This window comes from Tigriopus californicus, chromosome 12, assembly GCF_007210705.1.
Source record: "Tigriopus californicus strain San Diego chromosome 12, Tcal_SD_v2.1, whole genome shotgun sequence".
Taxonomy (NCBI): domain Eukaryota; kingdom Metazoa; phylum Arthropoda; class Copepoda; order Harpacticoida; family Harpacticidae; genus Tigriopus; species Tigriopus californicus.
In genome coordinates, this window is record NC_081451.1 from 11,373,655 (window position 1) to 11,400,665 (window position 27,011).

General features: G+C 39.8%; 1 protein-coding gene and 1 long non-coding RNA gene across 2 annotated transcripts; both read left to right on the forward strand.

The window, feature by feature from the left end:
• Positions 1-562: 562 nt before the first annotated feature.
• LOC131891607 (protein jagged-1b-like) lies at positions 563-2,794 on the forward strand. Its single transcript, XM_059241225.1, has 8 exons — positions 563-1,043; positions 1,202-1,389; positions 1,455-1,588; positions 1,663-1,720; positions 1,774-1,920; positions 1,984-2,020; positions 2,088-2,259; positions 2,332-2,794. The coding sequence occupies exons 1-8, from the start codon at positions 888-890 to the stop codon at positions 2,646-2,648; spliced, it is 1,209 nt and encodes a 402-aa protein (XP_059097208.1). The 5' UTR covers positions 563-887; the 3' UTR covers positions 2,649-2,794.
• A 712-nt stretch (positions 2,795-3,506) lies between these two features.
• Positions 3,507-17,399, forward strand: LOC131891658 (uncharacterized). Its single transcript, XR_009374444.1, has 3 exons — positions 3,507-3,562; positions 16,876-17,087; positions 17,159-17,399. It is a non-coding gene; the product is annotated as an uncharacterized LOC131891658 (long non-coding RNA).
• The last annotated feature ends 9,612 nt before the right edge of the window (positions 17,400-27,011 follow it).

Here is a 27,011-nt window from a genome sequence, read left to right on the forward strand (position 1 = left end):
CACTGGATAACATTCACGACTCACTCTATCGTAGTGCCTAATAATAATACACATGAAATGGTCCAATTATTCCCAGTTGCTTAGCACTAGCCGAATTGTCCAAGTCCCACAATGTGATTACACTAAACAGTTAATGTTCTTCATTATATGATTTTAGTTACCACTCTCTTGATTTTATGTCGTCAAAATTGAAATTGAATGATCTTTCATTAAAAATTTCATTCATTTTATAGTGAATAACTATGACTTAATGTATCCAATCAAACTCCAATTGGCAGAGATACTCGTAATTTTGTCAGATATTGACAAAATAATTTCTTGGTGGCTAAAATCGCCTGCAAGTTAAACCAGTTAACTCAAGCCCTTGGTTCGAAACATTATGGAATTGATTTAAGCAACAAAGGATCAATGAGAGAGACCCTGATATCAAGGGAGTAATCATTGGTCAAATTTGTGATGATTAACATGCGAAATTCTAACCAAAAACCTGTGGCTAGTTTGGATTTTGGCAGAGCATTCAATCAGAGATTTCATTATGGCGAATCTCCAGAACATTTCTAATTAATTAGCACTATGCAACAAGTTTTCTAAAATATGTGTTCCGTTGTAGAACCTGTTTGTGCCATAAATTAGTGTCATTTCCTTGTGGAAACAACGGATTCTATTGACATTAAATTGACCGAGAATTGTTTGGCCACCTGAACAACTTTTTATGTTTCAAGCCTCGTGAGAATGAATTATTGCACAAGGTCCTTCGTTTCAATTCGTTTCATCATTCATGCATACCTTATGCTATTCAAAAGTCAGCATATTCTGAGTATAAAAGCTGGTGCATTGAGACTGAGGATCAAGATTGTTCTTATATCCTCTCTACTTTTGCAATAAGCATGGCTAATAGGGGTTTAACCTTCCTTACCTTTTTGGTTATCTTTACAAGGTTGGCCCATGGTGAAACATTTTTGTCTTCCAGTGGCGGATCCCGACAATTCGTGTTCACTCCCCTGCGAAACGATGAACTACCTTGTGTGGCTGAAAATCTCCGAGTAAGTTAAGATATTTCTTTTATTAAGTTTAGATACGATGGTAATGAATGTTAGAACTCAATTTAAGGGCGTTGAATCGCAATCTTTGAAACCGAGAAACCATGGCTAGTCTCATGCACAGTGTAGTTGAATATTCAATTTTGGTTTTTATTTTTTAGCACTCTCATCGTTACATTTGTGACGACGAGGCCAACGTGATTTGTCTCTCCGGATGGAGGGAAGACCCGGATTGGTCCAAACGAGATTTGCGGAACCCGTGTCCAATCCCCATTTGTGACTATCACGGAGAGACCTGCCAACATGGTCAATGTGTCCGCCCAGATGTTTGTGCTTGTGAAGTGGGATGGTAGGAGTGCTTTTTTTCTTGAAATGTGATCCAGATTATCCAATAAATGGAAATATTCTTTTCAGGCAAGGTCATCTTTGCGATACTTGTATTCCTCTGCCTGGATGTATACACGGATCCTGCAATGCCACATTTGAGTGCAACTGTGATTGCAATGATCAAGGAGTACAATTATGGGAAGGTGCATTTTGCGAGCAACGTGAGTATGCTAAATTTGAACGTCACATCTCCAAAGAGTATCTATCAATCACACCTCGATATATCTGCTTCCAGCTGCTTGCCCAGATTGTCATCCAAACCACGGATTTTGCTTCGAACCATTTGAATGCCAGTAAGACCAAAGTCTCTGTATCCAAAATGGAGTTTAAAAAACATGTTTTTCAGATGTCACGAAGGATGGCAAGGGCCAGATTGTCAAGAGTGCGTGAAATTGCCAGGATGTGTTCATGGCTCTTGTGAAGATGGAAAACCTCATTCTTGTCAATGTGATGAAGGTTGGACTGGCCATCTCTGCGATCAGCCTCAATGCGGGTAACCCTTTGAATTAAATATCCGAACTATGTGTCACATAAAAAATTACGTACTCCATTTTAGTGAGGGTTGCCACCACGAGAACGGATTTTGCATCGAGGTTGGAACTCTTTCAACAGTAAAAATGGAAGAGTCTATTATGATTGTTTATGGTTCTTTCATTCCAGCCTGATACTTGTATTTGCAAGGCAGGATGGCAAGGACCCAGTTGCTCTGAGTGTGTTCCTTACTGGATCTGCCCTGAAGATGGCTATTGTTATGAACCCAACCAATGCATTTGTAATTCCACCGTGACTGACAAAGATCGATTTGATATCTGCAACCGAGAAAAGATCAATGGTTAATATCTGTGACCACGCGTAGATAAGTTTACTTCAAAATCGTCCATTCATGAAATGTTTCGCTATCCAGGTCCAATGCATAAAGAGCAGGAAGGGGATTGCTCCTTGAAATGTACCAAGTTTACCGCTTATGAATTGCCCATGGGACCCCCAATTGGCAACAGGTCTACTGAATGTTCATGGGGTCAAAATGAAGGGCTCTGTACTCCCAAACAGAGTGATTGCCTTGGTAACCAAGAATGGGAATTCGACGTCAACCTTGGAATCATGGAGTTGGACGTGGAGAGTTGCAAATACGGTCCAGCGTTTGCTTCTCTCACAACTACAGGAACAACACCATCAACAATAACAGCACCACCACCTAGACAAGTCACACGGTGGTGGTGACACCTCACCACGACTTTTGAAAGACTTGCGACAGAACATTATTTTGGACTATGTGATCAATTCGAAATTTACCCCTCCCCGTGTTATTTTTGATCTTGAATGAAATGAAACTTTGCATTACCACAAAAGCCTTTCCAAAACAAGAATTCCAATGGGACATTTTCATAGTTCGTACACCCGGACAGGAAGATTCTCAATGTTTATAACTTTTCCCCTTCCGCTTTCCAATCATCCCTTCCCTTTCCACTTCAACGGCGACAATGATTTCCCTTTTCTTAGTCGGACAAAGGAACTAGGCATCCCGAGGAATCAGCATAGGCGGCAGCGGCTCAAATCAACCAGTGTCTGCCTGATTTCTCAACTGTCAAGCACGGGCAACTATGCTGCAAGTGGCTGGAGCTGGGTAGATCTGATCTTGGTTGTCTGAGATAGCCAAGACTCTCAATAAAGGTTCTTTTTTTGGTTTGGCTTTTCACGGGCTTTTCCTAACTACTACAGGGATGTAATCCCCCGTACTATAAAAATGAAAGGTAATAAGGTCCCTTAATTGCAACGTCAGACAGCCCGAACAAAACGGGAAGACTCATGGCAGATTGCTTAACAAGCCAATCGTGACGTGTCATGAAAGCAGTTTCTTTTCCGGACATTATGAGACTCAGAACACTAATTTTACACAGAATTTTGAAAGAATTAGCCGAAAAACAACACAAGCACACTATAATTCAATAAAGAGGAATCGGTCCAATCTATCCTTTATTTGGTAGAGGCTGATTCACAAGCATATTTCGAGCAATATAAAGGGGCTATAATTCGTCTAATTTTATCCATCTATTTCAATTCCCATTTGGAGCTCCCTGAGAACAGACGCATTTTAGTTTGCTGCTGTCCTTATCTCCAGGGATTTTCGAACCCAGGTGAGACTACCTCTGTTGCTCCTTGGTTGTTGTGCACGTGAAGTGTTCGTGGTGTTTGTGCGTGGGTAAATAAATGAGAACTGCCATTTATTTACTTAATTAGGTTTGGGTTTCACGGCTTTTTGGTAAGACGTACGTATAACTACTCTAAAACCTAATAAGTTTATTGCTAATTTATGTTCATGTTTAGCTTTAGCAGTCTCTCTCTGAAGTTATATTGAGGTACATTTAGTTTGCAATGGTAATATGTAGAGTGCATAATTCTTTAGTTTGATTGTATTGGTCATTTTTCTTCTTTTAGTTTTTTCACGGGCTATTCTAACCACGTCAGTGAATGTAGTCCTCAGTAATATCAAAGTGAAACGTTATGATTTGCCTTTTTATTTCCTTTCAATCTTTATATGATATATCCTTTACCAACGAATTTGAGTTGGCAGACCGAGTTGGTCCTTGAATTTAAGGTTGATCTGGATTGCTATTTCAAAATTTGTCCAAGTCTGACTTGAAAGAAGCAACCGGACCAACAAGGCCTAGGTATTCCCTACAAATATTAGAGGGCATTAGAGGGCAGCAAATAAAACAATGAATGAGCCCGAGAAAGGAAAGAAGTGGACTTCATTATTCCTACTAGCCTGGATTCTCGAAGGCTTGAAGGTGCTCTCAAAACGCACATAAAGCCTATGCGGTCACTAGAATTGACCCTAAATCCTGGATCGGGACAACGCTCATGAATGCTTTTGAAAACGTACAATATCAGATACCTTTCGTACCTTCTCTGAGTACTGTACAATCCCAACCTCTCTAGTCCCTCTAAATACGAGAGCTCTCTCATATCCTCAATGTTCCTGTAAAGCATCTTTGGACTTGTTATACCTTTTGCAAACCTGCTGAACTGAATGGAGCCCAAATGGGTGAAACATATTCAAAATGTGGCTGGACAATCGACTTGTACATCGTGATACTATACCTGGAATTAAACCTGCCATATATCCAACGACATGTTTGAAAAGCTTTATCAACTTTCAACTGGATATGCTCATCGAACTATCCATTATTTTGGAGGACTACACCTAAATCTATCATTGATAAAACCTGCTCAAGTTCTTATCCTCCATTATCTACGAGTGGAGTATTCAAAGGAGTTGACCCGAAGGTCAATGAGCGGAATTTCATTCTGTTCAGGGCCACATTCCTCTTAGTAACCCAAGAATAGATTATTTCTAGGTCCTTTGCCAGGCTAGTGGAATCTTGGCCATTCCTACCAGAAACTAACTTTGTATCGTCAGCATAAGAAGAGATACTGACAGTACTACTCCCAAGCTTCTGAAGCTGAACAATAAAGATAATGAAAAGGAGAGGACCCAAAATGGAGCCCAGAAGAACACCCGACTTGACATCATGTATGTCACTAAGGGATCTCTCAACCTTGACCAATTGCTTCCTACCAGAAATGAAACTTTCTAGCCAATTGAAAACCTTGCCTTGGATCCCATTATCATGGAGCCTGTTAACAAAAAGGCCATGATCTACCTTGTCAAAGGCCTTGGCAAAGTCGAAATAACCTACATCGACTGATTCATGGCTCTCTAGTCCCTCAATAATCTGCTCCATACGTTCACAATCAGTTGGGTAACCGTGCTAAAAAGTACTCGGAACCCGTGCTGGCTAGGATGAAGTTGTAAGCCTCAAGCCCCTGATGGCCGCTAAGGAGGAGAGGGAGGGAGGAAGCTAAATGGGTTAAGGAAGGGGGGTGGGGTGGGATTATGTTTAGGAATAGGGTCAGCTCTAAAACTACGAAACTGAGCTATCCTATTTCTCGCCTTTCTTTGCGTCCCTTCTACGTGAACAGAGGTACACCGTACACTAAAGCACGTCTTAAGTCTCATGGACTGACGGCATATGTACGGGGGAAAAAAAGGACAATCTACCCTTGAACATCCTTTCTTCCCATTGTACTTCTCAAGGCCGAACTTGAGAAGTTTTTGACACCATTTATGGTGGTCAAACTTGAAGCCTTTTCCTTCTTCAGGAAAGGGCTGCTTTCGATAAACAGGACAAACTGTTTTCTCTACAACTGTCTTTTCGTGCTCTATTTCAAAAGGAGCTATTACTTCAACCTCTACATTGGCCAAATCAGTCGACTTCTCAACTACTGGGAGGGCTTGTTCTTCAAGCATAACCCTGGTTTCATTGACCCAAGCAACTAAAGCCTCTATAATAAAGGGCTTATTGACTACGGAAGAATCCTTCGTTGCTAAGACCAAGTCCAAACAATCTCTAGCCTCTTTACCGACTTTTCCAAAAATAGATTCCATCATGAATGCAGGAGGAACTGTCTGTGAGCAGCCAAATCAAGCGACCAAAAGAAAGAGGAAAACTAAAAGGCTATGCAATCTTGTCTTGAGATTGTTCAAAATCTGTTCAAGTAAGCAATATTCACCTTTTTTTTAAAAAAGCTCTTTATTGCGAGATCTTTCTCATTGGATCACAGGTTTGTTTTACAATGTTTACAATCTATATATTTTATTTCGTCCCATTCTGGGTTCTGGTGCCGCCATTCGAGGCGATGATCTACTAGATAGGGGGGAGGGGGGAGACCTGGGATCGAATCCATGAACCCAAGCTTAGCTCAGTCGCGCGTTAACCAACTGCGCTAGAACCATCTCCATTTTTTATGCTTTCATATCTTGAGCCACTCCCGAAGATCATTGTAATTTCAAGTGAATCAGGTTGTATTTGTCTCATACTTTTCGAAGAGTCTCAAGAATGGAAAAACAATTTAAGGATAAAACCTTGCAGCTTTTACTACCAAAGGAAGCAGTGTACAATATTTGGAACACATGCGACCTTAGATACTTAGTTAAGAGACCGGTAATGAAAACCATCATTGCCCAATTAGCAACCTATATCTGTCTTCGCTTGATTCTTCTCTGTGATAATTGTTTGAGTCGACGATAGCTTTGCACTTTTAGGATTATTTATTGAAAACCATTTGTACTCATCAAACCACGCTCATGATCGACAGGGTCATGATTGTTTTATCACCTCGAAAAAGCAATTACGATGACCTTCTGGTGGGAGTCCAAAATGCAAATGAAATATTGTTTTGATAATGGTGATATCGGGGATTCTTAATTGGTTCCTCGGAAGCAAAGGATCTATTAATATGAGGCAGAACTGAGAATTGATATTGCAAACAACGGCTGAGTTTGGAGTATGTTATGGTGCACTGGGTTTTCTAAAACTGTAGACCCAAAGAAGGGAGTCAAATTATGAAGCATTAATTGTCAACGTCGACTCTCTCAATTGGCCTGCCATCCGATGACGGAGGCATTGAAGATGAAACAGAGAAAAGTTAAATTCAAGTTTGTTGTGGTTTGATATAACAGCTGAATCGGTTACCATGGAACAGACCAGCGCCTCTACAATGAGAAACCATACCCTCATAATCAAAGCTTTTCAGGTGTCTTCAGTAATTCCAGCTCCACATTATAATCACAGACGGGTGGGCGAGCTCATCTTGGGCACCAAACTCTCGTCTCGCTTATGCCATATCCGGGCCCTAAACGAAAGTTTAAAAAAAGAAGAAAAAAAGAAAGCATGAGGCTCATGCTATAAATGCCTTTGAGGAGTAGATAATATCATTTCTCATCTAAAGGACAGCTAAGATTAGGAATCTTAATGTCAAGTTACCTAGACTTTCAGAGATGTGAACTCCGAACGGAAGCCAAACTCTCGCATCTCCTGAACCGTTCATTTTATTCCAAATACATACTTGTTATGCTAACAAGATCTGGTTAAATAGATGAACTTGGCCAAATTTGAACCACTACCTTGGTTGGAGAAGTCAGGATATATGGTCGAAGTAATGTAGTAAACACTATATAAAATTCAAATTTTCAGTCTGCTCTGGGTCAGCTACATACACTTTTGACAACATATCTTTGAAACGAACCTTTTACAAGTATATGATATAAAAATGACCCTTCTTTAATTGTGAAGATCTACGCTCCTTAGTTTGTTACTTCAACTCGAAAAGTGGCCCAGAGTCGCAATGACCAAAGGCAGGCCGACTTGGGGGGAAGCTCGTTGACAGTCCATATTTCTAGAAGTCTGTGCCTTGATGTATTTACGTAGACTATAATAACGCTTCAGGCGGGTTATTCTAGTGGCTATGAGCCTAATACTGTCTTATTCGACATCCCTAGAGAAAGGAAAATTAAGCGGCGATTTTCGACCAAACAAGTTTCAAAAATATGAAGAAAAAAAATATTTTCGACTTTCCCTTAGTCGAGTTTCCCGTTTTGTCGAGCTCCCAGGAACCATTAAATCTATGTTTTATGCAAGTTGGGTTTGCATCTTTTCTGTCATTTTGCGCCATACTAAAGTGTCAGCGGTTTGTGTCCCCTCACTTTCCTTCTGGGTCTTTCCAGTAGTAAAAAACCCGGCTTATTACCGTTTTTAGTAACTCCTTGACAATTTGGTTCTGACAGATATTGTATTAAAATACCCTTTTGATCATCAATTCAACAAACATCCAAGCGTCTTTCCCAATGAAGACGAAAAGGAACTACTTAAAAGATTATCATTCTCAAATTTGCTCCCGAAGTGACAATGATCAAATAGCTTTTCCTAATTTTTGGGTTCTATGTTATGTCATGTTGTATGCTTGGAAGGTGCGAATTGGTACATCTTTAGGGCTGCAAAGACAACCTTTTCCAACCAAGCAATCTATGAGAAACAAAGTGCTTTGGCCGCAGAAATATTTATAGAAAAGTAATGAGCTCTTCGCTTTGGACTCAAGCAATTATCATCCATGTGATCGGTCCACTAATAAAATGTCAGTCTGTACTCCACAAGCAATTTGTTGGCTTCGCTTCTGCTTTAATTGTTCTTTCGATACCTTTGATCTTGTCTTGAGTAGTACATCAACATACAAAGTTTCTCAAAGAAAGTACAAATCGTTTGAGTGCAAATCTGTCAGCAAATGGGGTACTAAAACGTTATTGGGCGATTTTCGAACATGCTGCCAAGACTGTCAAACAAAACACACTTGGCCGCACATCAGACAAAAAGTGCAGGATGTCCAAATCATCTTTTTAAGTTAGCATTTCCAGTGGAAATTTCTTGAGTTGCTGAACGATGTATATACGTGACAAGAATTGGACAACTTGTCATAACTAAGCAATGGCTTAGTAAGTGCTTATGCAACTTTATAGGAAGTAGAAGATCTGATATTCTGTAATTATGTCAAGGGTTACCTGACTTTTTTTATGAAGCTGTAACTGTCGCTCTTGATTTGCTGATCCTAAAAACACATCTTTAGAAGTTTTAAGAGCATAATTGAAAGTTACTTGACAACATTCTACGCCCCAGAAAACGGAAATGAAAAGACCCAGTATCAAGTCCAAAGCGACAACCAAAGCAGGGAAGACGGTTAAGCAGCTCAAATAACGCCCCAAAGCTGCTTTCTTTACTGCCTCCAGGCTAATCTACTGCTCTTTTCTAAGAAGAAGAATTTCAACTTTTCTTTAGAAAGACCATTGGTGCAGATCTTTTTTCTCTTTTTTTTTTTTGCGGACTTCCTTACCGCTACCAGGATTGGAATCCCAGCAGTTCAAGACGAGAAGATTATTTATTATACTTTACTTTTATTTATATATATTATTTGATCGACCAACGAATTAGAATTGGCTGATCTGGCTAATCCTTGAATATAAGGTTGATCCGGAATTTTAGTCAAAAACTTGTCCAAGTCTGACTTAAATCTTGCTACTGGATCAACCCCTACATAAGCCCTACGAATATTTGAGGGCAGCAAATTGAACAATGAAGGAGCCCGAGAAAGAAGAGAGTTGGACTTCATTGTTTTAACTAGCCTGGATTCTCGAGGGCTTGAAGGTGCTCTCAAAACGCACATTAAGCCTCTACGGTCACTACAATTGACCCTAAATCCTGGGTTGGGACAAAGCTCATGAATGCTTTTGAAAACGTACAATATCAGATACCTTTCGTACCTTCTCTGAGTACTGTACAATCCCAACCTTTCTAACCTCTCCCAATACGAGAGCTCTCTCATATCTTCAATGTTCCTAGTAAAACATCTTTGGACCTGCTCGAGCTTTTGCAAACCTGCTGAACTAATTGGAGCCCAAATGGGAGAGGCATATTCAAGATGCGGCTGAACAATCGACTTGTACAGAGTTAGCATCGTGACACTATCTCTGGACTTAAACGTGCGATATATCCAACCACATGTTTGAAAAGCCTTACCAACTTTCAACTGGATATGCTCATCGAACTTTCCATTATCTTGGAGGACTACACCTAAATCCTTCATGGATGAGACCTGCTCAATGTCCTTACCTTCATCATCTAATAGTGGAGTGTCTAATGGCGTCGACCCAAAGGTCATTGAGCGGAATTTCATTCCATTCAAGGCCATGTTACTCGCAGCAACCCAGGAATAAATTTGGTCTAGGACCTTTGCCAGACAACCAGAATCCTGACCATTCCTACCAACTACCAATTTTGTATCATCAGCATAAGAAGAGATACTGACATTACTACTACCAAGCTTCTGAAGCGGAGCAATGAAGATGATGAAAAGGAGAGGACCCAAAATGGAGCCCTGAGGGACACCCGACTTGACATCATGTATGTCACTAAGGGATCCCTCAACCTTAACTAATTGTTTCCTACCACAAATGAAACTTCTTAGCCAATTGAGAACCTTGCCTTGGATCCCAATCTCATGGAGCCTGTTAACTAAAAGGCCATGATCTACCTTGTCAAAGGCCTTGGCAAAGTCGAGATAAACTACATCGACTGATTCATGGCTCTCCAGTCCCTCAATAACCTGCTCTATATGCTCAATCAGTTGGGTAACCGTGCTAAAATGTGCTCGGAACCCATGCTGGCTAGGAGGAAGGACTTCATGTATATCAAGAAATTCAACAAGTTTGAACTTCATGATCTTCTCAAACACCTTCGCAATATTCGAAGTGAGAGAGATCGGCCTATAATTACTGGGGAGTGACTTATCTCCCCCTTTGAAAATTGGAACAACATGAGCTACCTTCAGAGAAGAGGGGAACTTGCCCTGGTCCAAGATGCAACGCATCAAGTACGAGAAAACAGGGCTCTCTCCAGGGCTTGAAGGTGCTCTCAAAACGAGAGATCTACTTCTGAAAAAAAGTAAAATGTAGTAAGGAGAAGCATTCCATAAAAATAAATATTCGTTTTTTAGGCGGACGTCTTTCCAATTCGTGCTACTTTGAAAAATAGGTTGGAATATGCCTTCTTTATAAAAAATTGCATTTTCACCCTTTTTACACTTTTAGGCTCCTTTTTTGCACTTTTTTGTATCCAAATGGTTTACTGTTTTGCACATGGTGCCCGTCCCTAGTCATATGGTAGAAAAAGGAAATGCCTTTGGTAGATTTTCTGGCTGCCCCTTGGGCTGACACCCTTGGGTCGCCAAGTAAACTAAACTAGCACTGCCGAATTTTGGCCATAAAGCGGCGCCTTCGTAGGTTCACAAATATTTCTTATTCACTTATAAAACAATTCTCCTGCCCTCAGTCGAAAGACTATTTTAATGGCTTTCATCGGAGTGCATTCTCGTATAAATAACGCGTACCCAAGTTCAAATCCAGCACTTCATTAACTGTCTCCCACTCGTCAACATGGTCCTCTCCATGAATACTACTCTATAAGCAAAATAGACATATAGTAAGAATTCGACAAACCTCAATCGCAATTGTCACTTGTCAGCCAAGTAAATCTTTCTATTATGGAAAAAAGTAAGTGGATTGTTCGATTTGCAAGCCTCTCTTGTCTTTTGATTGGCTTAGCTTATGGCAGAACTTACACCAGTTTGGGGTACCGAGTGTCCAACGCGTGCAAGGGCATCGTCAGCCTTAACAAAACCGTCAAGTGAGTACGTCCCCTCTGATTTTAAGAAAGAGCTCCCTGACGAAATAAAGACCATTATGGCCTTGGTATGAAGTCTGCCTTGAAAAAGTTGGGGGAAAATAAACTGCGGACCTACTTCCGCGAAATAAACACATGTAAACTAACCCAAGGGTTATTTAGTTGGATCTAAAAGCATTGAGTTTGGGGTACAATATTTGAGCTCAGGAAACAAATTTGACCGATTCTAACAATACAGGTACATAATCTGATACAATTATTCCCTCCAATACGGCTTGAGACAATACTACTAAAATGCAAAGTTCGCGTTTCAAGTCCAAATTTGTTTGTTTCTTTTTTGCTTCAAACGCAAAATTATCAGCAACGCTATGCTAGTTTTATATATTTCCCGGTCAGAAGAAGGCTCTTCATGTCTTACCACGTTTCTCCTGTTCAAAATTAAGGTGCTGCAAGAATAACAATAACTTTATTTTAGTAGAGTTGAAAAGTTTTATTTTTCAATAGCAAAATAGCAGCCAAAGATATATTTTTATGATTTTTCTTGGTCTTAAGTCACCTAATCCATTCAATGTCTGCCAAAACATAAAGATACAGTTCTAGCTGCCTAATTTTTGACATTTAATGTTGCAATTGAAACGATCAATTGTTCATTAAGTGCCAACAAAGTGGTACCATTAAATTGGTACTATATATTTTAAATGTCTTTTGATACCGCTGAGTGAGGACTTGGCCTATCATGTAAAAGTAAAAACCTGTTATATAATATTTGTGTCGGCAAATTTCGAATCTGGTAAGATTAACAATGATCTTTGCATTGTGCAAGTGATTTTTTCTCATGAACAATAATTTGTGCTCCATTTTGTATGATGTATGTGATATCGACCCAACAATCAACCTCAATTGCCAAATTTGATCTTACACCTCTAAGTCTTTTAACAAGTGTTCTTTCCTCTCTTTAATGATCATTTTCTAATGTGGAGTAGTAATATGTACTATATAGTATGAACCGTTGTTTGTTAAATAATTTTGGATTCATCTAATAGTTCATGAACTTACATTGGAGCCAAGTAAATGCATAAAAGCCACATTTTTAATTTATGAAGATATTCATCTTGTGAAGTGAAATGCGTAGCAAAACAGCTGACCTGGGATTTGGGCATATGGTACTGATGGGGGGAGTCAAATAAAAAATCACGAGAGGCTGCGACTAGGGCTAGCAATCTACGTTTTCAACACAATATGACATTAGTGGTAGAATGCCCAGAGCCCGTTGGTTGGCCTCAAAAATCAATCCTGATTTTTCGTCTGTCCAACCAGGGTTGCTTTTTGCTCAAGCTTAACTTTTTGCCCTTCGAGGGAAAATGCAGTTACTATCTCTTTCCACGTTTTCTGGCAACCTTGAACATGAAGTTTGATTTGATCCTATCACTAATTTATGGACCTACAAGCAGCTTCGCCTATCTGCCCAATGAATATATTAATTTTGCCATTTAATTCACCTTATTGGCTGTGTCAGCACAAAACAAAAAAATGACATTTTCGAAATTATAACACATATCAAAATTATTTCTGTATTTTATATCTCTCTGATGTGTAGTGTAGTATTTCTAATTCCAAATCGTTATGTGTATTTCTTTAGTTTGATTGTTTTGGTTCTTTAGAGTTAGAATTTATTGTTCACTAGTGTATTGATTCCATTTTGTGTTGGACCAGTTTGTTGAGTTTATTTCTATGTTCTTGTGTTGTTTTCCTAGTTTACATGTGTTCTTGATTCCTTGCTTTTCTCTGTCCCGTACTTCTTGTTTACTATCTCCATCTTGGATTTGTTTGTTTAGTTTGATGTGAACTAGTTCATTCCTATTTTGCTCTGGTGTCCTGTACATCAGGACAAGATTGCACAGCCTTTTCAGTTCTTTTCTTTCTCTTGGTCTCTTGACTTTGCTGCTCATAGATAGTTTCTCCTTCATTCATGATGGAAGCTATTGTTGGAAAAGTCAGCAAAGAGGCTAGACAATGTTTGGACCTGGTCTTAGCTGGAAAGGATCCTTCCATAGTCAATAAGCCGTTTATTCTAGAGGCTTTAGTTGCTTGGGTCAATGAAACCAGGGTGCTGCTTGAAGAACAGGCTCACCCAGTACTTGAGAAGTCGACTGATTTGACCACTGTAGAGGTTGAAGTAGTAGCCTCTTGAAGAAGAGCAGGAAAAGGCAGTCGTAAAGAAAAAAGTCTGTCTTGTTTACCGGAAGTAGCCTTGTCCTGAAGAAAGAAAAGGCTGTCAGTTTGACCACCCTAAATGGTGTCAAAAACTTCTCAAGTTCGGCCTTGAGAAGTACAATGGGAAGAAAGGATGTTCGAAGGTTGATTGTCCTTTTTTTCACCCGTACAGGTGCCGTCAGTCCATGAGACTTAAGACGTGCTTTAATGTACGGTGTACCTCCGTCCATGTTGAAGGGACGCAAAGAAAGCCGAGAAATAGGATAGCTTAGTTTCGTAGTTTTAGAGCTGACCCTATTCCTAAACCTAATCCCACCCCACCCCCCTTCCTTAACCCATTTAACTTCCTCCCTCCCTCTCCTCCTACCACCCACCCTCTCTCCCAATTCCCTCCTCTTCCTTCAAATACCCAATCCACCCCTATTCCTATAAAAACTCTCCTCCCTAATATTCCTTGCCCCACCCCAATTCTCAAAATACGTTCCTATTCAAATGTAGCTGCCCAACCCATTCCTCAAACCCAACCATCCCCATTAGCTCATGCTTTGCCTCTGACAGTAGAACGTAGCTTTGTTGATAAGAGGGATTTTTTACGGTTGGAGAGGATGGTCAAAGATCTGGTGAACTTGGTCCGTCAAAGGGGCTGTATTTGAACGTGCATTGTCTGATTTCTAAAAAAGACAGCACAAAAGTTAAGATCTTATAAGAACTAGCCGTTGAGAGAGAGATTTCATCCATTTCTACAACAGAAACCTGGCTTAGGCCAGGCGTCTTAGATAAAGAACTAACCATTGTTGGCTTCAACTTAGTTCGTTGTGATAGGATACGCCCTGATGATCCCATCTTCACACATGGGGGTGTATGCCTATATGTTAGGAATGATTTGCACTCGAATTTGTTCTCGACTTGGTCTTTTCCAATGACCCTGATCTGATCCAGTTTGTCCATGTGACGCCTAGTAATCTGTCAGATCATCATGTTCTCGAGATTGGGTCGACCATTACTCAAAAGCCGGCGTGCTCTGGAGTAAGACCGGCCAAAAAGGTCGGTCTGGCTAAGTTCAAGTTCAAAGATGAGCATTCGCCGTTGATTATGGACAAATTAGAAGAAATTGACCTGATTTCAATTCTGAAACAGGAATCGTCCATAGATGCAGCCATTGATGAATTAGTTTCAGTTTTTAAGGACGTTTGCTCCAGTCTAGCAATCTCTGAATGTGTTCCGAAGGGAGGTACACGGACAAAAATTCCAAAATATAGGAAAACTTCGTTCAAAAAGAGTTGTAAACTAGCAAAAAAGCTGAAGAGCACTTCGACTCCAGTAATTGTGGCTAGTCTGCAAAAAAAGTTGGACGTAGTTCAGGGCAAGATTAAGGCCTCCATCGAATATGACCAGTTACAAACTGAGGGTAAGTTGGTTCAGGAGGTCAGGACGAATCCGAAGGCTTTTTTCTCTGATGCAACACTAAGAGAAAAATGGAACACTCTTTAGGGCCTTTTGAGGCAATGTAGAGGCTATGGCTAACATGCTTGGAGATCAGTTCTCCAATGTGCTTTCAACCCAAGTGATTTCAGAAGCAACACCTCATTGCTCTGAAGATGAGTCTGTTGTGATTGACAAGGTTAGTCAACTTGAGCATTTACGTAGATGATCTTGTAGTAAACAGATCAAGATGTTTTAGAGGCCATCAGGGACTTGAGGCTTTCAAGCTCTCCTGGTCCTTATGGCGGGACATCTCAGTTGATGAGATGCTCACTGGTTCTTGCTCCTGTTTTCTCGTACTTGATGCGTTACATCTTAGATCAAGGCAAGTTTCCATCTTCACTAAAATTAGCTCATGTTGTTCCAATTTTTAAGGGCGGAGATAAGTCGCTCCCCAGTAATTATAGGCCAATTTCTCTCACTTCGAATATTGCGAAGGTGTTTGAGAAGATCATGAAGTTGAAAGTTGTTGAATTTCTTGATATTCATGAAGTCCTTCCTCCTAGCCAGCATGGATTCCGAGCACACTTTAGCACGGTTACCCAACTGATTGGACATATCGAGCAGGTTATTGAGGAACTAGAGCGCCATTAATAAGTTGATGTAGTTTATCTCGACTTTGCCAAGGCCCTTGACAAGGTAGATCATGGTCTTTTAGTTAACAGGCTCCATTAGATTGGGATCCAAGGCAAGGTTCTCAATTGGTTAAAAAGTTTCATTTCTGGTAGGAAGCAATTGGTTAAGGTTGAGGGATCCCTTAGTGACAGATATGATGTCAAATCAGGTGTTCCCCAAGGTTCGATCCTAGGGCCCCTCTTGTTTATGATATTCGTTGCCCCGCTTCAAAAGCCTAGTATTACTGCCAGTCTCTCTTCTTATGCTGACGACACAAAGTTGGTTTCTGTTAGGACTGGCCAAGATTCCACTAGCCTTGCAAAGGACTTAGATCGAATCTCCTCATGGGTAACTGAGAGTAATATGGCCCTGAACGGAATGAAATTCCGCTCAATGACATTTGGGTCAACTCCTTTAAACACCCCACTCGTAGATAATGGAGGTAAAGATATTGAGCAGGTCTCATCTATGAAAGATTTAGGTGTAGTCCTCCAAAATAATGGAAAATTCGATGAGCATATCCAGTTGAAGGTGGGTAAAGCTTTTCAAATGGTATCTGATACTGTATGTCTTCAAAAGTATCCATGAGCTTTGTCCCAACTCAGGATTTAGGGTCAATTATAGTGACGGTAGAGGCTTAATGTGCATTTTGAGAGCATCTTGAAGTCTTCGAGAATCCAGGCTAATAAGAATACTGAAGTCCACCTCTCTTCTTTCTCGGGCTCCTTCATTGTTTAATTTGCTTCCCTCTAATATTCATAGGGAATACGTAGGCCTTGTTGATCCGGTGACCAAATATCATATAAAGATTGAAAGGTAATAAATAGACGAATTATGACCTCTCATTTTTATAGTATTGGGGATTACACTCCCTATAGCGGTTAAAAAAGCCCGTGAAACCCCAAACAAAAAAAAATCATGCAATTAGTCTTGTTGGTTCACGGTGCCAGTTGTCTATAATATTTGACTCAATGAAAACCAAAACTGCTCGTGTGTTACTGTCAGCTTTTGTCTCATGTTCTGCCAAATTTGACACTAATAAGCTTTAGTGAATGTGTTTATTCCAGTTGTTTCAGTTGTTCAAGTATGTGCCATACCTTGCTGCAAAGTACGAACAGCCTTGACCCTCAATGTAACGTCCTTCAGATTGACTCATCAGACACCAAATGTACTCAAGCTAAGGCCGAAAATGAGCAATTGCTTTGCTTTGACATCAAGATGCAAGGCTCTGACAATTCCAATATAATCAATGAAGGTCGAATACATTCAATTGAAGCATGTAAATATCTTGTCTTTCAGATCTTATTTGAGACACAACATAAGACGACTTTCACTCACTTCATCTTGTAGATCCCTATATCGGTGGGCACAGTGACGATTTAATCAAGTTTGTACCTTTAATACGAACAGATCCTCCGTTGCCAGAATACACACATCCCTCAACGCCGTTTGTAACAAAGGGACCCTCCCTTTCGGTGCCATTCAACAATGGAATGATGGTTTGCCAACCATATTTCTCAGTTTGTTCCCATTGGTCATACTGTGAGTCATTGTTCATTTTCTGTGCTGTTAATGCATGGTTGATGCCATTATGCATTACATTATTTCCATTAGAGTAGCACAAAACTCCAGTTTTGTGACAATTAAAGTATAGGATAAGTTGCATTTCAAGGGTTAACTTTTCAAATCGATTTTGGTATTTTAGATTTGGTACTCCCTTTTCTAAAATCTGGAAAGCAGTAATAAAAATGCCAAAATGTGAATTAAAATTCAGTGGCGTATATTTCTTCTTCAAGTTAAAAAAGCAATTTTTGGGGAGGGGGACTAACTATTCAGCAATCAAACACAAAAGCGATATCACTTTCTAGTCAATTATTTCATTGCTTTTACCATATTGACATGTTTCTTTTCTCACATTTCAGCACATCTGTTTGGTTTTATAGATTTTTTTAAGATAGGGACGGACAACAAAGCATTTCCTGATTCAACATGCGTATAAAACAAAAAGTTGCCAAAGAAAATATTTTGATCTTATCTTATTGGCAACTTTTGTCTCTTCTCTTTTTCGTTTTAGTTTTTCAAGAATGTAGTCCAAATAAGGTGCCTCGAAGCAGTGAAAATCCCTTCTTGCATCAATATTTGTAAGCTGAATTCTAAGTTTTTTTGCAAGGCTTACGTACAAATCGTTTCAGTGTCAAAACCTCACTCAGAGGGTCCCATTTGCATTTGATATTTTTGGGGGTTTATTGCATGATGTCGGATGAAGTTTCATAAGCAGCCCACAAGACTTAAAATGATAAACTTATACACATTCCATTAGAGCAGATCAATTTGTAATTTCATAACATTGCCAAAATAGATAGAACGAATATTCCTTAAGGAAAATATTCTATCCAGTGAAAGCGACTTATCTTACGATATTCATTTATATGCATTTGGCCTGGAAATGCTTTTTTCTATTCTTTCTGAAACCTCTCGTGGCATTTAATCATGAAGCTTCAGTAGAATCTAAACAACTTCAAATATCCCCAAATCTGCTTGATTTTGGCTTGGAAACAAATATGACCTCGATCGAATGAGTGATTTGATCACCCTCATAATGGTCTATTTGTAGCCTCAAATACCTGGACACCCATGCCTCTTCCCCGCAAGAAGATCCAAGGGAGGGGATTGAGCATCTTGAATGGTCGACCAATCGTAATTGGAGGCGTCGACACAACCTCTACGGAAACGGACTCAGTGGAGATTTTCGATCCCATCTCAAACCAATGGATCGACGGGCCCAAGTTGACTCAAGCACGTGCTTTCCAAAGCCATGTTCAGGTCAATGATGTGACGATAATCATCCTCGGAGGTTACTTTAAAAAAGAAATTGCCATAACAAGTTTGCTCTCTGCTGGAGACACCCAGTGGACAGAGTTGCCGGACAGACCCCAAGCCGTCACTTTTAGTCTAAACGGGATGGTAAAACTAGGAGATGAAAGAAGAGGCATCTTATCAATTGCGGGTACCGCTAGCGGCCGGTACGTAAAAACTGCGTATTTCTTTGATTTGGCTTTGCTGACTTGGACGAAGATGCAGGCTTTTGAAGCCCCAATTAAGACTATATGGGGTTTTATATACCAATGGGAGTCCATGATATATTTCATTCCAAAATCTACGCAGTATGGCCCAGGAGATGTCCTCACATACGAGAAGAACATAACTGACGTGGATAAACCATGGAAAGCGAGTACTAGAATATTTCAAGGGCTCTCTCCAATGCAACATTTAAGTGTGTCGAATGTACACGTGTTCAATTTGACAGCAAACTGATCCCATGTTTTGCAAACCTCACCACCAAAACTGTTCTCCTTTGAAGCTCTAATTCGTGGTCAAGTGAAATCAAAATGATTTACTTATCTTATATGTATGTATCTGGTGCTTCGGAATATGCAATCTGATTTTTAGGTGGGTTATATGAATAATGTAAAGCTGAAATATAATTACTCACTCGTGTACCATGGGCTTCGAAAAGGGAGATTAACCTATGTTTCAACCCATAGATTTCTAGACTCTGGATGTCGGACGACCGACCACTTGGTTGGTAAACAGTACAATAAACCGGTTTGTAATCAATTCCCAGGAGACCATCCATTGTACTGTTTTACCAGCCGAGTGGTCGGTCGTCCGACATCCAGTGTCTAGAAATCTATGTTCAACCTTAATCGCAAACTAGGAGTTTTGTAGAACATTTGCAAGTCTTAACTCGCTTCAACTGACTTCTTCCTGTACTTCTAAATACAATCAGAGGGATACGAGTGCTAAATCCTCTATTGAGCCGACTATCAAAATTTTATTGAATGCCTCTAGATCCCTCGAATTGGACACGATCAAATGAATGGGGCACACAGGTATTGGGAAATTAGGATTTGGCCAAAATATAATTGGGCAAAAATTCAATTAAAGCTAGTTATGAACCCTGGCAAATCCACGGATGGTTTCTGATAAGCTTATTAAAAAGTACAAATACATTTAAAGGGACGAAATAATTGATTTCATGTCGAAAATTTAAAGACGGTTGCAACCCCAAGAGCGTTCAAGACCACAGGCAGAACCCTCGATTTTCAAAGAGCTTAAGTGAATTTACACTTTTTCCCAATAACTGGCTTGGCTTAGCTTTATATTGGAAGGGTTTTGAGGTGTTGCCCTGAGTGAGGGTTCGTCAGGCTCCATTTTTAAAAGTTCTGGGAGGGCATTCCAAAGACGGATGGCGTGTGGCATAAATCCCGATGAGGCTTGTTGGGTGGGATGGGGAACTTTGAGATTTTGGCTCTTGAAAGCCGTGTTGCAGAAAACTAGACTTTCGAATACATGAGGAATGTTACAACTGAGGGCATTGATTGGTTCGGAATTGATGCCTTGGGCTGACACATGATTGATTGAGGGTATTCCTGTCCTCTATATTAATGTACTTACTAAGATTCGATTACTGATTTTTTGTTTCCGTCATAAAACGCATCACTCTATTGAGCACCAATTGCAGTTGGCTCATTTGATCAGACGCATTTTCACTCTCAGACATTCGCATTGTCCTGTGAACTGCTAAACCATTCGTCGGTACAGAAATGATAAATCCATGCACACTTGGTGTTTGGAATGTCCGGGGATGATGGGCACTGAAGTAACCTAGAATGCCAAGTCTCCAATTGATGCAAGAAATAGTAGACTCGAATTGCAGTTTGCCGCTAAGAGCTCCAGAAACTTAAACTCCCAAGATTTTAACGCTATTTATTGCTATAATCTTATACTCCACGAAAGTGTTGGGGGGTATTGAAAAATACCCGAGCACATGGGTCTCCGGTGAATGAGAAGAAACTGGGTCTTAGAATGATTTGCCACCGACCAGTTTGATGACATGAAGATCTAGATCAAGCAGACTTCTGCTTCTATATCCCCGACAAAGAGCTTCACAAACGAGGCTGTGGTGTCATCGGCTTAAGACACTGTGTTGCATTCGTCCATAAAGGCAGAAGGGACCCGCAGAGCAAGAATAGCAGAGGCGAGAGCACACTCCCTTGAGGAGAGCCATGCGTCGATTCCATCAGATCTGAGACTTTAGGTAAAGCGCTAATGTACTTCCTTTGAATGGTAACTTAACCTATTTTTTCCCTTGATTGAAAAACTGAATGCAGTGGCACGAGTGAGGGAATGCTTGCCACTATATTTGTGGGCAATAAGCAAAAATTGACGCACACAGCACAACACGAAAGGCTCATTGCCGATGAATCCCGCTTGCCAAAGAGTCCTTTGGTTTACAACAAATTTGCAACTGATGCCAAAATGGAATGCCTGAGTGAGTAGCCGTCAATAAGATCAGGTCAGATATGTTAGCTCAATCCAAATCAATTCTAGAAAAATGCTCCATGCTAGACAAAATTTCCTGCAGCCTGGGCCATGCACATAATGCTAGTTTGATGTTAACAGCCAAACCAATGTTAGTTTGGGTCAAGATTTAGCTTTAAAAATGCTCCCTGACCATCATGTGATGGCTTTTGAGTGGAGGTTGGAAAAATAGTTTGCTTTTTTGGTCAAAATAGTTATTTTTAGTGAATGAAAATTAGGCAAAATAAGTTCCGAAAACATTAAAATAAGTTATAAAAAGGTGATGTTTTTATTTGTTTGGTTATTCATGTATTATGGGGAGAATTAAGGCGCAAATCACTTGATTAGTGCTTTTTTACGATCTTCTTGCTCTTTGGGCTAAGAAACACACGTCAACGAAAGATTGAATTTTCATAAAGACTCATATTTATGACTTACGGTAGAAGTGAAAATCATATTTTGAAGCATTCCTGAAAACATGGTCCAGAACAAAGTAGATGAGTGGTCTCTAAAATTGATATCATTATTGTGTGAGAATCTAAGGCACGCAAAAACGAACGGAAATTCAGGTAAAAAATTAGAATGCACTTGCAGTTACTTATCAATGCCAATCAATATCATACATGCATTCTTTGGAAGTGAAATTGGAATCGTCGAGAGGCGTCAGAGGCCCATGGGCTACATTCCCTTACCAAAGGCCTCTTCAGAATCATTTCTACGACTAGAAGAGTTCACGATCGAGGAAAACCTCTCGCAACGTGTCGGTAAAGCCACGCGAGCGACAAAATATGAAACTGAGCGGTGGGAAATGTCAAATAAGGCCATGTCTTTCAATCTCAAAGAAATAGGCAGGCCATCATATCTAGATGACTGTCATAACCCGATAGAGGTTGTCAATTCTATTACAGATCTAGGGATAATCACTGAACACCAAGGAAAATTTGACCAACATATCCAGACTAAAGTGTGTAATATAGAACTTTCAAGTCCAGGGATACGCTTACGATGAAGCCTCTTTACAAATGTATAGTTCAGCCGCACGTGGAGTATGCTTCCCCCATCTGAGTCCCGATGACCGCAGCAGGGCTAAATGAAAAAGGAAAAGTGCAACGGAGCTTTACAAGAAACATTGCTAGTGAAGGCGACCTAAGATATTGGGAAAAACTCCAATCCCTTGAATTATATAGCATTCAACGAAGATACGAGCGATATCTTTTTCTTTACATGTTCAAGTGTCTCCATGGTCTTTGCCCCAACCCAGGCGTTGAACACTCATAGAGTGACAGAAGAAGCATAACTTGCGCCATTCTACATAAGGCGAGTTCTTTTGACAATTAGCTCTTAAAGAGCCTCAAGGCGTCTTTCGTTTTGATTAGAGCCCCTACACTGTGCAACCTTTTGCCCATACCTCTCCGACAATTCTACGTAGTAGATGAACCCTTGCCTACTTATAAGCAAGACTTGGACCGTTTCCTGCAAACGGTACTTGACCAACCCTACGTTCAGGGGTGCCTCAAAGGAGCAAGTACTAATTCGTTGGTAGATCACTTTTTTAACTTCGCATTGCCAACATAAGAAAAGATACTGGTAGTAATATTCAGCTTTTGAAGGGGAGCAATTGACACCTTAAAAAAAGTAATCCTGGACACATTGAATTAACGGTGTATAAAACCAGTGGTGTTATTGCAAATGGATGAAACATTTTGTTGCCCAAATGTTACCTTCTTTCCAACACGACAATTGAACATTTTGCACACAGAAATTTGGTCTTTTTGTCTCCTTGGTTGTAAAAGAGCACAATTTGCAAGATTACCATTGATCTTGTCGGTCGTTCTATGTACGTAGTACTACATAAGTTGGATCTTTTCTCGATCTATGATTCACTCCTTCGCTTTAAAAAACTGGGCTCTGGAGTTTCATATGTTCCGTGGCTAAACCTAACCCTTTGAATCGTCCAGCCGTTGACTTGTGCTACGCCACAGACTTCGATTTCTAGAAGTTCGTGGCTACGCTTAGTTTCGGGTCCTTCCATTTGTCCATGAATATATCAAGGTGCCTTGATAGACTCTATTCTATTTATCTTGGAATGAGGAACTAAGACGAGCGACATCCCTCAAGTGCAATTTCGCATGAAAATAAAGCTGAATATGATTGCCATTTTTTCAAGTTGGGGACTCCATTTCTTGTAGCAATAAGATCGAAAATTACTTTTGACATAACATTACGGTAAATTTCTGAGGTTTTGAGGGCATGATATGCGTGCAGGAGAATCACAATTGAAGACACCGTACACAACAACTCTTGGTCATAGCTGCTCTGAGCCACTTTTCGAATGAACGTAATAAAATAAGAAACGTAGAACTTTTCAATCGAAGCTTGGTCATTTGTATATCATTTACTTTAAGTAAATTGTTTCACAGTTATGTTGTCAAAAGCTGATGTGGCTCTAACCAAGAGCTGGCCAGTGTTTACTACATAACTTTGACCATATCTCTTGAGTTCTCTACACATAGGTTTGGGCTCAAATTTGGCCAAGTTCATCAATTCAACCAGATCTTGTGGTCGTATGAAGAGTTCATTTGGAATAAGATGAACGCTTTAGGAGGTACAAAATTTTGGCTTTTGTTCGCAGTACACATCTCTAGAAGTCCGTGGAATAACTAAGGCGAGGGTACGTTTCGAAGTATTTGCATGCTTATATTAAACCGAGGAAGAAGTATATCAATCGGTAAGTGAAGGCATTTTATGAATATTTCGAGTTTTGCCTCGAATCAAACCGATTGCGATAGTTTTTCTAAATTGTAAAAGTATAAGCAAAACTAATCACAGTTCAGTTTTCGAAATAAGGCTTTTGGATGATGTGGATCAAGGGCAACCATGGTTGCATTCAACAGAGTCGGATTCTTGGTGCAAAAGTTATCCCGGCCCTGAACAGCCACTACTGTGCCACGAACCGAGTGTGGCAGTTAGTGTTTCGATCCGGAAGGACAGCTTCTTAGCTTAAAGGACACCTCGGTTGGGGCTCCCATCACAAGCTGAAGAGAATACAATATCAAGATAAAAACTCCTTAATTGAGTGGCAAAACGCGACCCTGCTATTCTGGGTCTCGGAACCAGGGCTGCTTTAAAACTCGTTCCGGATCTTGGGTTTTCATTTCTCTACCCTTTTTCGTTGGAATGGGAGCCCTACCAGAGGTTGTGCAAGCTCAATAGCTGATTTTTCGGATCGAATCCCATCACTAGACTGGCATTAGGGTGGTGTGCTCCTTGTCACACTTCTGACGTCACTCAGACGTATCTGGAGTTGAAATTGAGCTCCAATATATTCTGGCCCAAGGAATTTTCAATTTTTAAGGCTTAGTTATTTTTATACCCATCTTTCCCGTTTTTAAATATTCTCTATAACTTCACTGGTTGAAAATGCCAATCTGTGTCCTCAATGCTCACTCTAAAATCATTTCAAAGTACCAACACAAGAATTCCCACCACAAATGCCAGCAACAAGCCGGGTATGTTCTTGCTCTTTTATTTCTACCTGATACAAAGCATACACTTAAGTTAATTTGCTTGCCGGTCTATGGGAGAGACAGATCAAGTCTTGCGTAATTTGTATGCTAATGCTAGAAGGGTTAATATTATTTGACTTTTTACGGTGAGCGTGAGAAAAAGTACACTTCAATAGTTATCAACCTGATCGTTTGCCTGCTTTATTACCATGTTAACATATTCATGTATAGTGCAAAATGATACTAAATAAAGATCAGATCATTTGTGAGGACAATTTGGGCCAGTCTTATTGTTTCAATCTTCATTGTAATCTGCCTTTTGGCACCCTAAATTGATCTATCAAATTATCAATTTGTGAAACTGTTCTTGGGACATCGAGGCGATTTACAATATCTTTATTTAATTCGATTGTGATCCAAGCCTGATGATATTATCAAGAACTGTTTCACTCTTATCAACTTTTGATTTTGAACAATGCCTTGCCTAAAATGTCACTTTGAGTTGTACTTTTTCCAAATTTCTTCCTAAGATGATGAAACTCCTTCTTTTTGCCGGAAACACTTAGATTGTGTTTTGATTACAAATTGCAAAAAAGTAATTTTGGCCAAGAGTGGCCTAAGTAGGCAAAAACTAAATTTCTCCAACATTTATGAAGTATTTTTTTGGGCTAGTAGTGAATAGTCTAAGAAGGAGCTCAAATGCTTTAAAAATGCATTTCTCATAAATGCAAACGAAGTAAACTCATAAAATTGCTTGTTAAAAATGCATGTTCATAGAGAACCGGAACATTCCTAGAAAAAGAAACTTGTTTTGAAAAGCGCTCAATTTTTATGACAAACTCATTTATGTTTTCCCTTGGACCTACCGTGATGGGTCGTCAGAAGTTTCCGATTCGACGGCTTAAAGGAATATTGAAAAAGATTTTCAAAAGACGATAAGACTCTGCTCTGAACACACGTAACGAGGAAAAAAGTTGATTGGTCTTTATACCTGTAGTCAATTGTGCCTGATTTTGGCCGAGCCATGGTAAGGACTTCTAAAAATACGGACTGTAAACGAGTTCTCGGACAATCATCCTGCTTAGGGATAATAATTTCATAGAAATAAAAAAATGAATGATTCAAAGACGAGAAGCCATTGACAATTCATTGGTTTGTAAAGCGGTGATTTAAAAGTGGAGGAATGAAATGAGTGGAAAGAGCCGGATTCGATTCGGGGAATGGGTGTACATTCATGAATGGTGAATGTATAAGTGAGTTGATTGTTAGAGGGGAAGAAAAGGTAGACCAATGACGAGTAGGAGTGATGGAGCAAGACGAGAACTATTGGAATATATAGATGGCGGGATATTAATTAAAAGAATTCAAAATTCCTTCCTATTTAACTTTGGTCATCTCTCTGCAGTTCACTGAGTTAGATGATTGCCAAGTTACTTTATTTGATTGCATTTTTTATCCAAATCCCAGCACTATTGACGTGAAAGACTATGCTTCGTCTATTTGTTAGCAATATATTAATTAAATGATACGTATGGATGGAATGAATGGTTTGGGGGGCACGAAAAACTTGCGTTTAATGTGATCAAAAGGTGTAGTCAAATGACTCAGGAGAGGCGACACGAAATTTACTCTTCCGTTAGAAGTTCAGGTCTCTAGAAGTCTGAGTCCAAACATTTTTTGTGAGTCGTCTCTCCGTTAACGCAGTTTCGAAAGATCTCTTAATTGTCAACGAATATTTCATTTATTTTGGTTGTGATGGCAGAGCGGGGCATATCTTTTTATTGGGATACCTCTCATCAGATGACTGTCTGAGTGATATTTAAATTTAAACCTTTATTTGCGACTCTTGGTCATGTCAGTGTCAAAATGTCTAAAACTATTTGTATCAACATCTTATGCAGATATTTAACAACGAGATTTGAAGAATAAAATTAAAAGAAAAAAAGTGAGTGCGCTGTTATCTGACTCCGTTGCAAACAAAGAACTATTGAATTTGAAATGAAATCGAGACTAAAACTGGAAATGATTGTGTTTGAACCTTTTTTCCGATGGATTGTCAAGTGGCATATTAACCCTTAAGTTAACGGAATTAGAATAAAAAATGGGATCTTGGCCACCATCTCAACGCCACTTTTGCAATTTATTTTGGCCACCATTTTGAAACATTCATCTAGACCAATCGCTCTCCAAAATGATTGATTCCATATCCTTTGATATTCATATGGATATATCAAAGGATATGGAATCAAAGTCCCTCTCGATTACGAAAGTGACAACAAAATAATAAGGTGTTCTGGAGGAAGACTTCAATATAGCCTGAGGGTGACTTCTTA